General features: G+C 48.1%; 1 protein-coding gene across 2 annotated transcripts in view; it reads left to right on the top strand.

Annotated features, from left to right (window-relative positions):
* Positions 1 to 13,114, top strand: part of LOC106612894 (neurobeachin) — a 301,033-nt gene that overhangs the window by 264,787 nt on the left and 23,132 nt on the right. For both annotated transcript variants that reach the window (XM_045724516.1, XM_045724515.1), the window contains exons 49-50: positions 2,302 to 2,454; positions 9,684 to 9,851. In XM_045724516.1, the coding sequence (XP_045580472.1) occupies positions 2,302 to 2,454; positions 9,684 to 9,851 (321 nt within the window). The remainder of the gene's footprint in view (positions 1 to 2,301; positions 2,455 to 9,683; positions 9,852 to 13,114) is intronic.

The following is a 13,114-nucleotide window of genomic DNA, read 5'->3' as shown; positions in this document are numbered from 1 at the left end:
CCATTAACAGGCTGTTGCTGTATTAATGGCTGCCAGGGGAGCTGGGCTCGAAAACGGAGCTGGCAGCTTTAACGGCTTGGTGCTGAGTTATGACAGGGAAGTTTACAAATAGAGAGAGTAAGGAGGGAGACAGAGGGAGAGAGAGAAATAGATAAATAAAGAGAGAGATGGGTGAGGGACGGAGGAAGGACGGGAGGGGAGAGAGAGGGAGGGAGGAAGGGGAACAGCCTCCAATGTTGTGGTCAGTCAAAGGGTGAAATGTGACCAACACCAGACTCCAGTGTTTTATTGGGGTGTTTCCTGTCATGCCAGCTTCCTCTCTAAACCCTGCCTGTTACCCTCCTGTAGTTATCTTCCCATAGGCAACAGGCCTGGTCAAACTCCCACAGGCCTGGTAAAAACCAACAGTATCACAGAACACGACAAACACTGCTTTCATAAATCAGCCCTCATATTAGCACTGAACCAGCTAGGAGGCCCAGCCCAACACAAAGTCACTGACCCACACACATGCACACACACCTGACACACAACACATACACCTCCTGATACACACACCTGACACACACACCTGACACACAACACATACACCTCCTGATACACACACCTGACACACACACCTGACACACAACAAATACATCTCCTGATACACACAGGCCTTGACAGAGTTTAAATGGTTTTAAATGGTTTTCTAATGAGGGCTCTGACAGAGAGAGGAGGGAGACGCCACATTCCTGTTGTGCACATGGTCCAATTTACAATTTACAGAGGCATCTGTCAGAGAGAGAGAAGGGGAGGAAAGGGGACTCTGTGATAGGCTGAAGCAGTGGTCACCAACCGGTTGATCGTGATCTTCAAGGCATTCCTAGTCGATCTCCAATGGTAAATCCTTGCTCACCTTTTTTCGCTGTTGGCGGTAGGTGTATTTGATTCAGCTGCCCTGCAGGCCGGGTAGGCAAACTGTTCCCATTTTGAACCATTTGATTTGGTCTACCCGGCAGACCTGGGGAGCTAAATCAAGTGTGCCTACTACTGACCAGTCGGGTAGCTCAAATCACTGTGTCTGCAGCTTCCATATTTCATAACTTTTAAAACCATGATCAGAAAACTAGATACTGTCAAAGGATACAGCAAAGAGCTGCATTTTTAATGAGTGAGTTCATGTTTAAGTTTTTATTCAACGCGGTGAACACTGTTTTTATTAAGCTTTTTTCAAAATCATAAAACGTGCTTCTCACTACTTCCACTCGCGCAACAATCAGCACTGCAGCTGAAATGAATGAGTAGCCAAGTGTAGGCCTGTGTTTTCATTATTAGTGGCTCGTCTTATTTTAATGACGAGGAATAGTTCACTTTCTCTGGTCATTGGAACAACAACATGAATTTGTGCATAAGGCAGAAATAATGCAGTGCTTTTCGAGTTTTGCCATCAGGTGGAAGATAGTGTCCCCTCTCTCTGCTCAGCCTCTCTCCGCTGAGCCTGAACATCAGTTGCAGGTACCATTAAAAATAAAAAAGCTAATTATTTAAATGTATGCTCAGCTGTCCGTAACAACTAATCTATTTTTTATGTAGCTCGAGTTTTGAAATATAATATAATCTAAGAAGAAACGATACTGGCAGGCCAAACATAGCCAATATGCTGGGATATTGGATTAGGGCCTACTGCACAAACCTCATCCCTTGAGAGCTGTTTTTATTTGGCATAGGCTTACATTTTTTAAGTCATGTTTAAAAAATATATAAGCACGGTAGATCTCAGCTTGTGTTTTGACTCCGAAAGTGATCTTGACTCAGAAAAGGTTGGTGATCACTGGGCTTAAGGGTGTCTCCAGCGTCAGCTAATTGTTTATTCTCTCTGAAGTTGGAATCACACCAGGGAGGATCATGGGAGTTTGTTTCTTCCTCTCTGTGCTGAGGTCCTGACCCCATCACCACAGCCCTGCACTGACACACGCACCCGCACACACACACACACACACACACACACACACACACACACACACACACACACACACACACACACACACACACACACACACACAGCACTGAAATAACTGTTACAGCACCTCTCAACACCCATGGCCTGCTGTTTATTTGGCTTGTATTACCTTTCCCCTGGAAGTTACACACATGTACACAGTCCATTTACTTTCCTTACATCTCCCCTCCCCTTGTTGATTCCAGTTCTACTACCTGCCATGTGTAATTAAAATGTGTAATAATGTGGTATAACAACATGTGTGTAATGACCTATAAATAACATGTGTATGATGATGTGGTAATGCCTGTCTCCGACAGGAGTTGATTCCAGAATTCTACTACCTGCCAGAGATGTTTGGTAACAGTAATGGTTACCACCTGGGCCAGAGGGAGGATGGCAGCATGGTGTGTGATGTAGAGCTGCCTCCCTGGGCCAACAAGCCTGAGGACTTTGTCAGGATCAACCGGATGGTGAGGAACTAAACATCTCTCCTTCTCTCCTTATCTCCCACCCTCTGCTCTCTTCCTCTACCTAACCCGCTCCTCTCCTCCCACCCTCTGCTCTCTTCCTCTACCTAACCCGCTCCTCTCCTCCCACCCTCTGCTCTCTTCCTCTACCTAACCCGCTCCTCTCCTCCCACCCTCTGCTCTCTTCCTCTACCTAACCCGCTCCTCTCCTCCCACCCTCTGCTCTCTTCCTCTACCTAACCCGCTCCTCTCCTCCCACCCTCTGCTCTCTTCCTCTACCTAACCCGCTCCTCTCCTCCCACCCTCTGCTCTCTTCCTCTACCTAACCCGCTCCTCTCCTCCCACCCTCTGCTCTCTTCCTCTACCTAACCCGCTCCTCTCCTCCCACCCTCTGCTCTCTTCCTCTACCTAACCCGCTCCTCTCCTCCCACCCTCTGCTCTCTTCCTCTACCTAACCCGCTCCTCTCCTCCCACCCTCTGCTCTCTTCCTCTACCTAACCCGCTCCTCTCCTCCCACCCTCTGCTCTCTTCCTCTACCTAACCCGCTCCTCTCCTCCCACCCTCTGCTCTCTTCCTCTACCTAACCCGCTCCTCTCCTCCCACCCTCTGCTCTCTTCCTCTACCTAACCCGCTCCTCTCCTCCCACCCTCTGCTCTCTTCCTCTACGTAACCCGCTCCTCTCCTCCCACCCTCTGCTCTCTTCCTCTACCTAACCCGCTCCTCTCCTCCCACCCTCTGCTCTCTTCCTCTACCTAACCCGCTCCTCTCCTCCCACCCTCTGCTCTCTTCCTCTACCTAACCCGCTCCTCTCCTCCCACCCTCTGCTCTCTTCCTCTACATAACCCGCTCCTCTCCTCCCACCCTCTGCTCTCTTCCTCTACCTAACCCGCTCCTCTCCTCCCACCCTCTGCTCTCTTCCTCTACCTAACCCGCTCCTCTCCTCCCACCCTCTGCTCTCTTCCTCTACCTAACCCGCTCCTCTCCTCCCACCCTCTGCTCTCTTCCTCTACCTAACCCGCTCCTCTCCTCCCACCCTCTGCTCTCTTCCTCTACCTAACCCGCTCCTCTCCTCCCACCCTCTGCTCTCTTCCTCTACCTAACCCGCTCCTCTCCTCCCACCCTCTGCTCTCTTCCTCTACATAACCCGCTCCTCTCCTCCCACCCTCTGAATCTTCCTCTACATAACCCGCTCCTCTCCTCCCACCCTCTGCTCTCTTCCTCTACATAACCCGCTCCTCTCCTCCCACCCTCTGCTCTCTTCCTCTACCTAACCCGCTCCTCTCCTCCCACCCTCTGCTCTCTTCCTCTACATAACCCGCTCCTCTCCTCCCACCCTCTGCTCTCTTCCTCTACATAACCCGCTCCTCTCCTCCCACCCTCTGCTCTCTTCCTCTACATAACCCGCTCCTCTCCTCCCACCCTCTGCTCTCTTCCTCTACATAACCCGCTCCTCTCCTCCCACCCTCTGCTCTCTTCCTCTACATAACCCGCTCCTCTCCTCCCACCCTCTGCTCTCTTCCTCTACATAACCCGCTCCTCCCACCCTCTGCTCTCTTCCTCTGTCCTCTCATTTTGTAGCCCCAACTCCTTTCTCTTCTATCACCCCCTCCTCCTCCCTCTTCCTCTGTGTGAGTTACTCATGCAGCATCTGATAAAGTGCTCGATACTAACACAATCTGCAGCTGACCCAAGTGATGTCACTAAAGGACGGGGCCAGTAAGTGTCCCCTATAATGTTACCTAATGCCGGACTCATCAATCATCATTTAGCTGTGTGTGCCTGTGTGTGTGTGTGGCTGTGTGCTGTGTGTGGCTGTGTGCTGTGTGTGTGTGTGTTAGCCCAGGACAACCCAGTACTCCCTGCATGCCCTTTGAGCAACACACACACCTACACGCACGCACACAGAGACAGAGCGTGAGCTCCCTTTGCAAGCCTCTCAACCAGTCCTGCCTGGAGGCAGACAGTCATTCACTTCTCATCACATACAAACACACGCATACCCACACTCACAATCACACACCATTACATCACTGTACACATACTATAGTGTGCAAGTAGACCCTCAAGCCTGAACACACCAAGACATGGTTATAGATATGACATTATGGGGGGGGTTCTACAGTGTTATTGGGGGCAGGACAAGGGGTATGGGGTAGGAACACACTTGACCTTTTCAGCAGGAGTGACAGAGCTGGGGTGGGTAGGTGGGGTGGGTAGGTGGGGGGGGTTAGCGGAGACCTTTCACTAAGCTCTTCTCTATTCTACTCCTCTCTTCTCTCCCTCTGCTCTCCTCCTCTTGTCTACTGCCTGGTCAGCTACATCTACATCAGCCCAGCACACAGGGAGGAGGGAGATTGGGGAGGAGGGAGGTGGAGGTTGCTACCGATAGGTGGAGGGGGGGACAGATTGGAGGGGGGGCCATATAGGAGGAGGGAGGTGGAGGGGGGACAGATAGGAGGTGGAGGGGGGAACAGAAAGGAGGAGGGAGGTGGAGGGGGGACAGATAGGAGGAGGGAGGTGGAGGGGGAACAGATAGGAGGAGGGAGGTGGAGGGGGGAACAGATAGGTGGAGGGGGGAACAGATAGGAGGAGGGAGGTGGAGGGGGGAACAGATAGGAGGAGGGAGGTGGAGGGGGGGAACAGATAGGAGGAGGGAGGTGGAGGGGGGAACAGATAGGTGGAGGGGGGGGACAGATAGGTGGAGGGGGGAACAGATAGGAGGAGGGAGGTGGAGGGGGGAATAGATAGGAGGGTGGAGGGGGAACAGATAGGTGGAGGGGGGGACAGATAGGAGGAGGGAGGTGGAGGGGGGCCAGATAAGAGGAGGGAGGTGGAGGGGGGGACAGATAGGTGGAGGGGGGAACAGATAGGAGGAGAGAGGTGGAGGGGGGAACAGATAGGAGGAGAGAGGTGGAGGGGGGGACAGATAGGAGGAGAGAGGTGGAGGGGGGGACAGATAGGAGGAGGGAGGTGGAGGGGGAACAGATAGGAGGAGGGAGGTGGAGGGGGAACAGATAGGTGGAGGGGGGGACAGATAGGAGGAGGGAGGTGGAGGGGGGAACAGATAGGAGGAGGGAGGTGGAGGGGGAACAGATAAGAGGAGGGAGGTGGAGGGGGGGACAGATAGGTGGAGGGGGAACAGATAGGTGGAGGGGGAACAGATAGGAGGAGAGAGGTGGAGGGGGGGACAGATAGGAGGAGAGAGGTGGAGGGGGGACAGATAAGAGGGAGGTGGAGGGGGGAACAGATAGGAGGAGAGAGGTGGAGGGGGGGACAGATAGGAGGGAGGTGGAGGGGGGAACAGATGGGAGGTGGAGGGTGGGACAGATAGGAGGAGGGAGGTGGAGGGGGGGACAGATAGGAGGGAGGTGGAGGGGGGGGACAGATAGGAGGGAGGTGGAGGGGGGAACAGATAGGAGGAGGGAGGTGGAGGGGCAGGCCTCGGCAGGGGGGGGCACAGTGTTCTTATCCTCTTATCTTGTAGATATTAGTATACATGCGGAATCCGTGGATGGATACGTAGAGAATCATCATCTTTACTCTCCATCTATGTCCTCAGTCATCCTGCTGGTAGACAGTGTTTCAGATCTCACTCTGGCGTTCTTCATTTTCTGCTTCCCTCTTACTTTACCTTTTATTTTATTTCCGTCTCTCTCTCTCTTGCTCTCTCTCCGTCCCTCCGCCACCCTCCCGCCACCCCTCCTCCCTCCAGTTCCCATCTTTGCATGTGCCTGATTCAATCGTGGTGACATGCCCCGTGGCTAGTTCAGCTCCCTCTGTATTCGTCTCTGTCTGTGTTCGTCTCTGTCTGTGTTTGTCTCTGTCTGTTAGCTCCACTCTGTTGGTAGAGGCTGTTATTGTCCTGTGGGAGGGAGAGTGTAAAGTCCTGCATCATGTCTCTGTACAAATCAGCTGCAAGAGTTGTAGTGTGTAGCCACTGGATTGACAATAAGAACAATAATAACATAAGCACTATATATTTACCATAGTGATGTAACACAACAGTAATGCTGTCTACCATAGTGATGTAACACAACAGTAATGCTGTCTATCATAGTGATGTAACACAACAGTAATGCTGTCTACCATAGTGATGTAACACAACAGTAATGCTGTCTACCATAGTGATGTAACACAACAGTACCACTGTCTACCATAGTGATGTAACACAACAGTACCACTGTCTACCATAGTGATGTAACACAGCAGTACCACTGTCTACCATAGTGATGTAACACAACAGTACCACTGTCTACCATAGTGATGTAACACAACAGTACCACTGTCTACCATAGTGATGTAACACAACAGTACCACTGTCTACCATAGTGATGTAACACAGCGGTAATGCTGTCTACCATAGTGATGTAACACAACAGTAATGCTGTCTACCATAGTGATGTAACACAACAGTACCACTGTCTACCATAGTGATCTATTTATTTATTTATTTCACCTTTATTTAACCAGGTAGTCAAGTTGAGAACAAGTTCTCATTTACAACTGTGACCTGGCCAAGATAAAGCAAAGCAGTTTGACAAATATAACAACACATAGTTACACATGGAGTAAAACAAACATACAGTCAATAATACAGTAGAAAAATAAGTCTATATACAATGTGAGCAAATGAGGTGAAATAAGTAACACAACAGTACCACTGTCTGCCACAGTGATGTAACACAACAGTAACACTGTCTACCATAGTGATGTAACACAATAGTAACACTGTCTACTATAGTGATGTAACACAACAGTAACACTGTCTACCATAGTGATGTAACACAACAGTAACACTGTCTACCATAGTGATGTAACACAACAGTAACACTGTCTACCATAGTGATGTAACACAACAGTAACACTGTCTACTATAGTGATGTAACACAACAGTAACAGTGTCTACCATAGGGATGTAACACAACAGTAATACTGTCTACTATAGTGATGTAACACAACAGTAACAGTGTCTACCATAGTGATGTAACACAACAGTAACACTGTCTACCATAGTGATGTAACACAACAGTAACACTGTCTACTATAGGGATGTAACACAACAGTAACACTGTGTACTATTGTGATGTAACACAACAGTAACACTATCTACCATAGTGATGTAACGCAACATTAACACTGTCTATCATAGTGATGTAACACAACATTAACACTGTCTACTATAGTGATGTAACACAACATTAACACTGTCTACCATAGTGATGTAACACAACAGTAACAATGTCTACCATAGTGATGTAACACAACAGTAACACTGTCTACTATAGTGATGTAACACAACAGTAACACTGTCTACCATAGTGATGTAACACAACAGTAACACTGTCTACCATAGTGATGTAACACAATAGTAACACTGTCTACTATAGTGATGTAACACAACAGTAACACTGTCTACCATAGTGATGTAACACAACAGTAACACTGTCTACCATAGTGATGTAACACAACAGTAACACTGTCTACCATAGTGATGTAACACAACAGTAACAGTGTCTATTATAGTGATGTAACACAACAGTAACAGTGTCTACTATAGTGATGTAACGCAACAGTAACAATGTCTACCATAGTGATGTAACACAACAGTAATACTGTCTACTATAGTGATGTAACACAACAGTAACAGTGTCTACCATAGTGATGTAACACAGCAGTCACACTGTCTACCATAGTGATGTAACACAATATTAACACTGTCTACTATAGTGATGAAACACAACAGTAACAGTGTCTACCATAGTGATGTAACGCAACAGTAATACTGTCTACTATAGTGATGTAACAACAGTAACACTGTGTGCTATTGTGATGTAACACAGCAGTAACAATGTCTACCATAGTTATGTAACACAACAGTAACACTGTCTACCATAGTGATGTAGCACAATAGTAACACTGTCTACCATAGTGATGTAACACAATAGTAACACTGTCTACCATAGTGATGTAACACAATAGTAACACTGTCTACCATAGTGATGTAACACAACAGTAACACTGTCTACCATAGTGATGTAACACAACAGTAACACTGTCTACCATAGTGATCTAACACAACAGTAACACTATTTACCATAATGATCTAACAGAACTGTAACACTGTCTACCATAGTGATGTAACAGAACTGTAACACTGTATACCATAGTGATCTAACAGAACTGTAACACTGTATACCATAGTGATCTAACAGAACTGTAACACTGTATACCATAGTGATCTAACAGAACTGTAACACTGTATACCATAGTGATCTAACAGAACTGTAACACTGTATACCATAGGGGCCAGTGTAAGACTACAGGAATGCTGTAGTTATCTTTACTTTGATATCGTATCTAAACACACCCAAGAAATACATTTTCCTCTCTGTACACACACACACGGCTTACGGTAAAGTGGATCTCCATATGTTTTGAACAGCTCCATGAGAAAGATGGCTAGTCATTGTTTTTAATAGACAGAGAAGAAACATGATACCTGGCTGATATCAGGCTGGAGGCATTAAGCCGGCTCTCCTGAGGCTCATCCTGTTTGTTAAGCTACGTCCCAAATAGCACCCTATTCCCTATCTAGCTAGTGCACTACTTTTGATGAGAGCCCTGGTCAAATATATAGGACTATATAGGGACGTGGATTTTATCACAGTCTGGCTGGAGAGAGAATAGCTGCTATCAAAACTCAGGAGTCTAATATCACTGAATGCTTTAGGTTCAATAGTAGTGTTCCTCCCTGTTTTACCACAACTAGTGCAGTGAGGTTTATGTGTTGAGTAGTGCAGTGATGTTGTATGTACAGTAACATAGACTGTGTGTGTAGTGTAACGCGTGTTGGGTTGTGTGGTGTGTGTTATTTTTTCCCTTGTATGTATTGTTGTGTGTGTACATTGTGTTTTCATGCTGCTGGCTGCCTTTTTCCTCTACTCACCCTGTGTATGTGTGCGTGTGCGTGTGCGTGTGCGTGTGTGTGTGTGTGTGTGTGTGTGTGTGTGTGTGTGTGTGTGTGTGTGTGTGTGTGTGTGTGTGTGTGTGTGTGTGTTACAGTATGTGTACTGTGTGTGTTTTCATGCTGCCGGGTGCCTTTTTCCTCTACTCACCCTGTGTATGTGTGCGTGCGCGTGTGTGTGTGTTACAGTATGTGTACTGTGTGTGTTTTCATGCTGCCGGGTGCCTTTCCCCTCTAACCCTGCCTGTGTGTCTGTGTGTTCTGACAGGCCCTGGAAAGTGAGTTCGTGTCGTGTCAGCTGCATCAGTGGGTTGACCTTATTTTCGGCTACAAGCAGCGCGGGCCCGAGGCGGTGCGCGCCCTCAATGTCTTTCACCACCTGACCTACGAGGGTTCCGTCAGCCTGGACAGCATCACTGACCCCGCCCTCAGAGAGGTACGCCTTGACACGACACGCTACGATACGCACGTCACTGTCACCATGGACACCAAACCCCACCCCTCCCATATACCCAGCTCCACCATAGATAGATAGTGCTGCTTCTGTCTGGGTTCAGTTCATTTATTTGGTATTTCACAGGAATTTGTCTTTGTTAAACCATAATCATTTACAGACAACAGGACGTAGATGACAACAACCACATAAAACACATATAGAGTACACACAGATATGGGTTTACAGTATAGTTGTTGCAAATACATGATCAATACAGTACAAAGTCAAGGGTAGCTTTATTTACTATCTCTCATTCACTCCATTTACAATTGACGTTATTCTTTACTACTCCTATATTACTGCAGACCCACACGCTCACTTGCTCACTCACTCACACCCAGGTCAATGAATGTTAGTCTGAAGTGTTGTTTGATATAAATCATCAAGGGGTCATCTAGTGAATAGACATGGGAGTGAATCCTCTAATTTACATTTAATTAATTGACTAGATCTGAACTGTTCTCTGAGCGACAGGAAGCTGTGAATAGCTTAATTGCAGAGAGAGAGCGAGAGAGAGAGAGGAGAGGAGGTAGAGGGGTGAGGAAGAGAGAAACCGAGGTAGAGAGAGATGGGCGTAGAGAGACGGAGGTAGAGAAAGAGAGGGATGTAGAAAGAGGGAGGTAGAGAGCGCGAGGAAGAGGAGGTAGAACAAGAGGGAGGTAGAGAGGGAGAGGAGGAGGTAGAGAGAGGGTGGTAGAAAGAGAGGAAGTTAGAGAGAGAGAGCAGGAGAGCGAGGGAGAGGGAGGAAGAGAGAGGGAGGAAGAGAGAGAGAGGGTGGTAGAGAGAGAGGGAGGTAGAAAGAAGTAGCGCGAGGGAGGTAGAGAGGGAGGTATAGAGAGAGACAGGGAGGTTGAGAGGGAGAGAGAGGTAGAGAGAGGGAGAGAGAGAAGGAGGGAAAGAGTGTGAGGGAGAGGGGTAGGTAGAAGGAGAGGGAGGAGGAGGTAGAGAGAGGGCAGAAGAAAGAGAGGGAGGTAGAGAGAGAGAGTGAGAGGAGGAGGTAGAGAGAGAGGAAGGTAGAGAAAGCAGGAGAGCGAGGGAGAGGAGGTAGAGAGAGAGGGAGGGAGGGAGAAGGAGAGGTTCGTATAGATAGGGAATGCAAGGAAGAGGGAGATAGATAGATAGGTCAAAAGGAGGAGAGCTGAGACTACAGTACAGCAGTAGCAGCTGGCATGCAGCAGCAGTGTGGTGTTTTCAGTGTGATCTCCTCTCCCTGTGATATCCACCATCTGCTGTCTGCAAAACAACTCATTTATATCCCGTCACTTCCCGGGCCGGCTTTATCTATCAAGTGACCACTATGCAAATCACTCAGCTGCCTAATTACCAAACAATATGGACAACGGCTTTGGTTTTCATTATTTCCTCTCATGCTTTTTCAGACAATGGCAATTATTGGAGTCATCTGGCTGTGAGGTTTTGGAAGCTGTCTGTCTGTCTGCCACCCTGCGAGGCGATAGTGTTAGGATGGAAGCTGACTGTGTAGCTCCATACTGCCTAATGGTGGTGACCAGTTGATGTTGTCTCCTTTCTGACATGTGTCTGTGTGTGTTGGAGGGAGGACTTAGCTCAGCTAAATGCAACAGATATGATAAGTACTAATGAAGGTATGCCTGAATACCTCAAGTCCTTCGTCAGATCCTCTTATTCTTACTCCATAGCAGGTGAATAATTACTGCCTGTCATTTACTCAGAGACAGAAACCTAAGGTCAAGTCTGCAAAACAACAAATTCATCTGTGCGAGATAATATGTAGCTCAAGGAAGAAAGTTTCAATGCTTCAGACAATAGACCTTCTATCTCAAGCACTACAATTAACGATAGACATAAACCTGCATCCCACATGGCACCCTATTCCCTATACAGTGCAGTACTTTTGAGCAGAGCCCTATGGAAAAAGGCTGTCTTTTGGGATGCATCCCAAGGATAGATTTGGCTGATAATGGTGGAAGTGTTGGGATCCTGTGTATTGGTGGAAATAAGGTGGCAGCGGTGGGATCCAGGTGTGGAGCTGCTCCCAGTCAAAGGATCCCAACATGGTCTTATTTCAGCTGACCCATCAGCCAGTCAGCCTTTCAGTTAGTCAGTCAGCCAGCCTATCAGTTAGTCAGCCAGCCTATCAGTTAGTCAGCCAGCCTATCAGTTAGTCAGCCAGCCTATCAGTTAGTCAGTCAGCCTATCAGTTAGTCAGCCAGCCAGCCTATCAGTTAGTCAGCCAGCCAGCCTATCAGTTAGTCAGCCAGCCAGCCTATCAGTTAGTCTGCCAGCCAGCCTATCAGTTATTCAGTCAGCCAGCCTATCAGTTATTCAGTCAGCCAGCCTATCAGTTAGTCAGTCAGCCAGCCTATCAGTTAGTCAGTCAGCCAGCCTATCAGTTAGTCAGTCAGCCAGCCTATCAGTTAGTCAGTCAGCCAGCCTATCAGTTAGTCAGTCAGCCAGCCTATCAGTTAGTCAGTCAACCAGCCTATCAGTTAGTCAGTCAGTCAGTCAGCCAGCCTATCAGTTAGTCAGTCAGCCAGCCAGCCTATCAGTTAGTCAGTCAGCCAGCCAGCCTATCAGTTAGTCAGTCAGCCAGCCAGCCTATCAGTTAGTCAGTCAGCCAGCCTATCAGTTAGTCAGTCAGCCAGCCAATCTGAGTGGATGTGCTGACTGGCTCCATAACATTCTGAGATGTGCTGATTGGTTCCAGAACTTTCTGGGATGTGTTGTTTGGCTCCAGACCATTTTAGGATGTGTTGATTGGTTCCAGAACATTTTAGGATGTGTTGATTGGCTTCAGGCAGGTTCTGGTTCATACCTGTCTGACAGGTGCAACCGCAGGTCTGACATTAACCACTGCAATTATGGCATTAAAATGTCAAGGAATTACAAAGTCAGAATGAGAGATAATCATTCCTCTGATTAGGTGTCAGATTAGACTGGCTGATGGCGGCTGCTGTTACATGCGTCCGGGCCACCCGGGCCGTTGTTGGCTAAGACAGGCGTCCGGGCCGTGGTTGGCTGAGGGCACAGTGACAGGTCTACTGGGCGCGCTGCTGGAACAGCAGTCCTACTCCAGCCTTGATGTCGATCCTGACAGCCTTCTCATATGGAAAACATGACAGCAGCCCCCTGATACAGACCCTGCTGTATCACTCAGACACAAACAGACAAATTATTCATCAGTGAGGCTGTTCTCCTGCAGACAGCCAGTCACACAGCCTCCA

This window comes from Salmo salar, chromosome ssa09 (assembly GCF_905237065.1).
Source record: "Salmo salar chromosome ssa09, Ssal_v3.1, whole genome shotgun sequence".
Classification (NCBI taxonomy): Eukaryota; Metazoa; Chordata; class Actinopteri; order Salmoniformes; family Salmonidae; genus Salmo; species Salmo salar.
The sequence above is the reverse complement of the archived record's forward strand: the minus strand, read 5'-3'. Positions and strand labels throughout refer to the sequence as shown.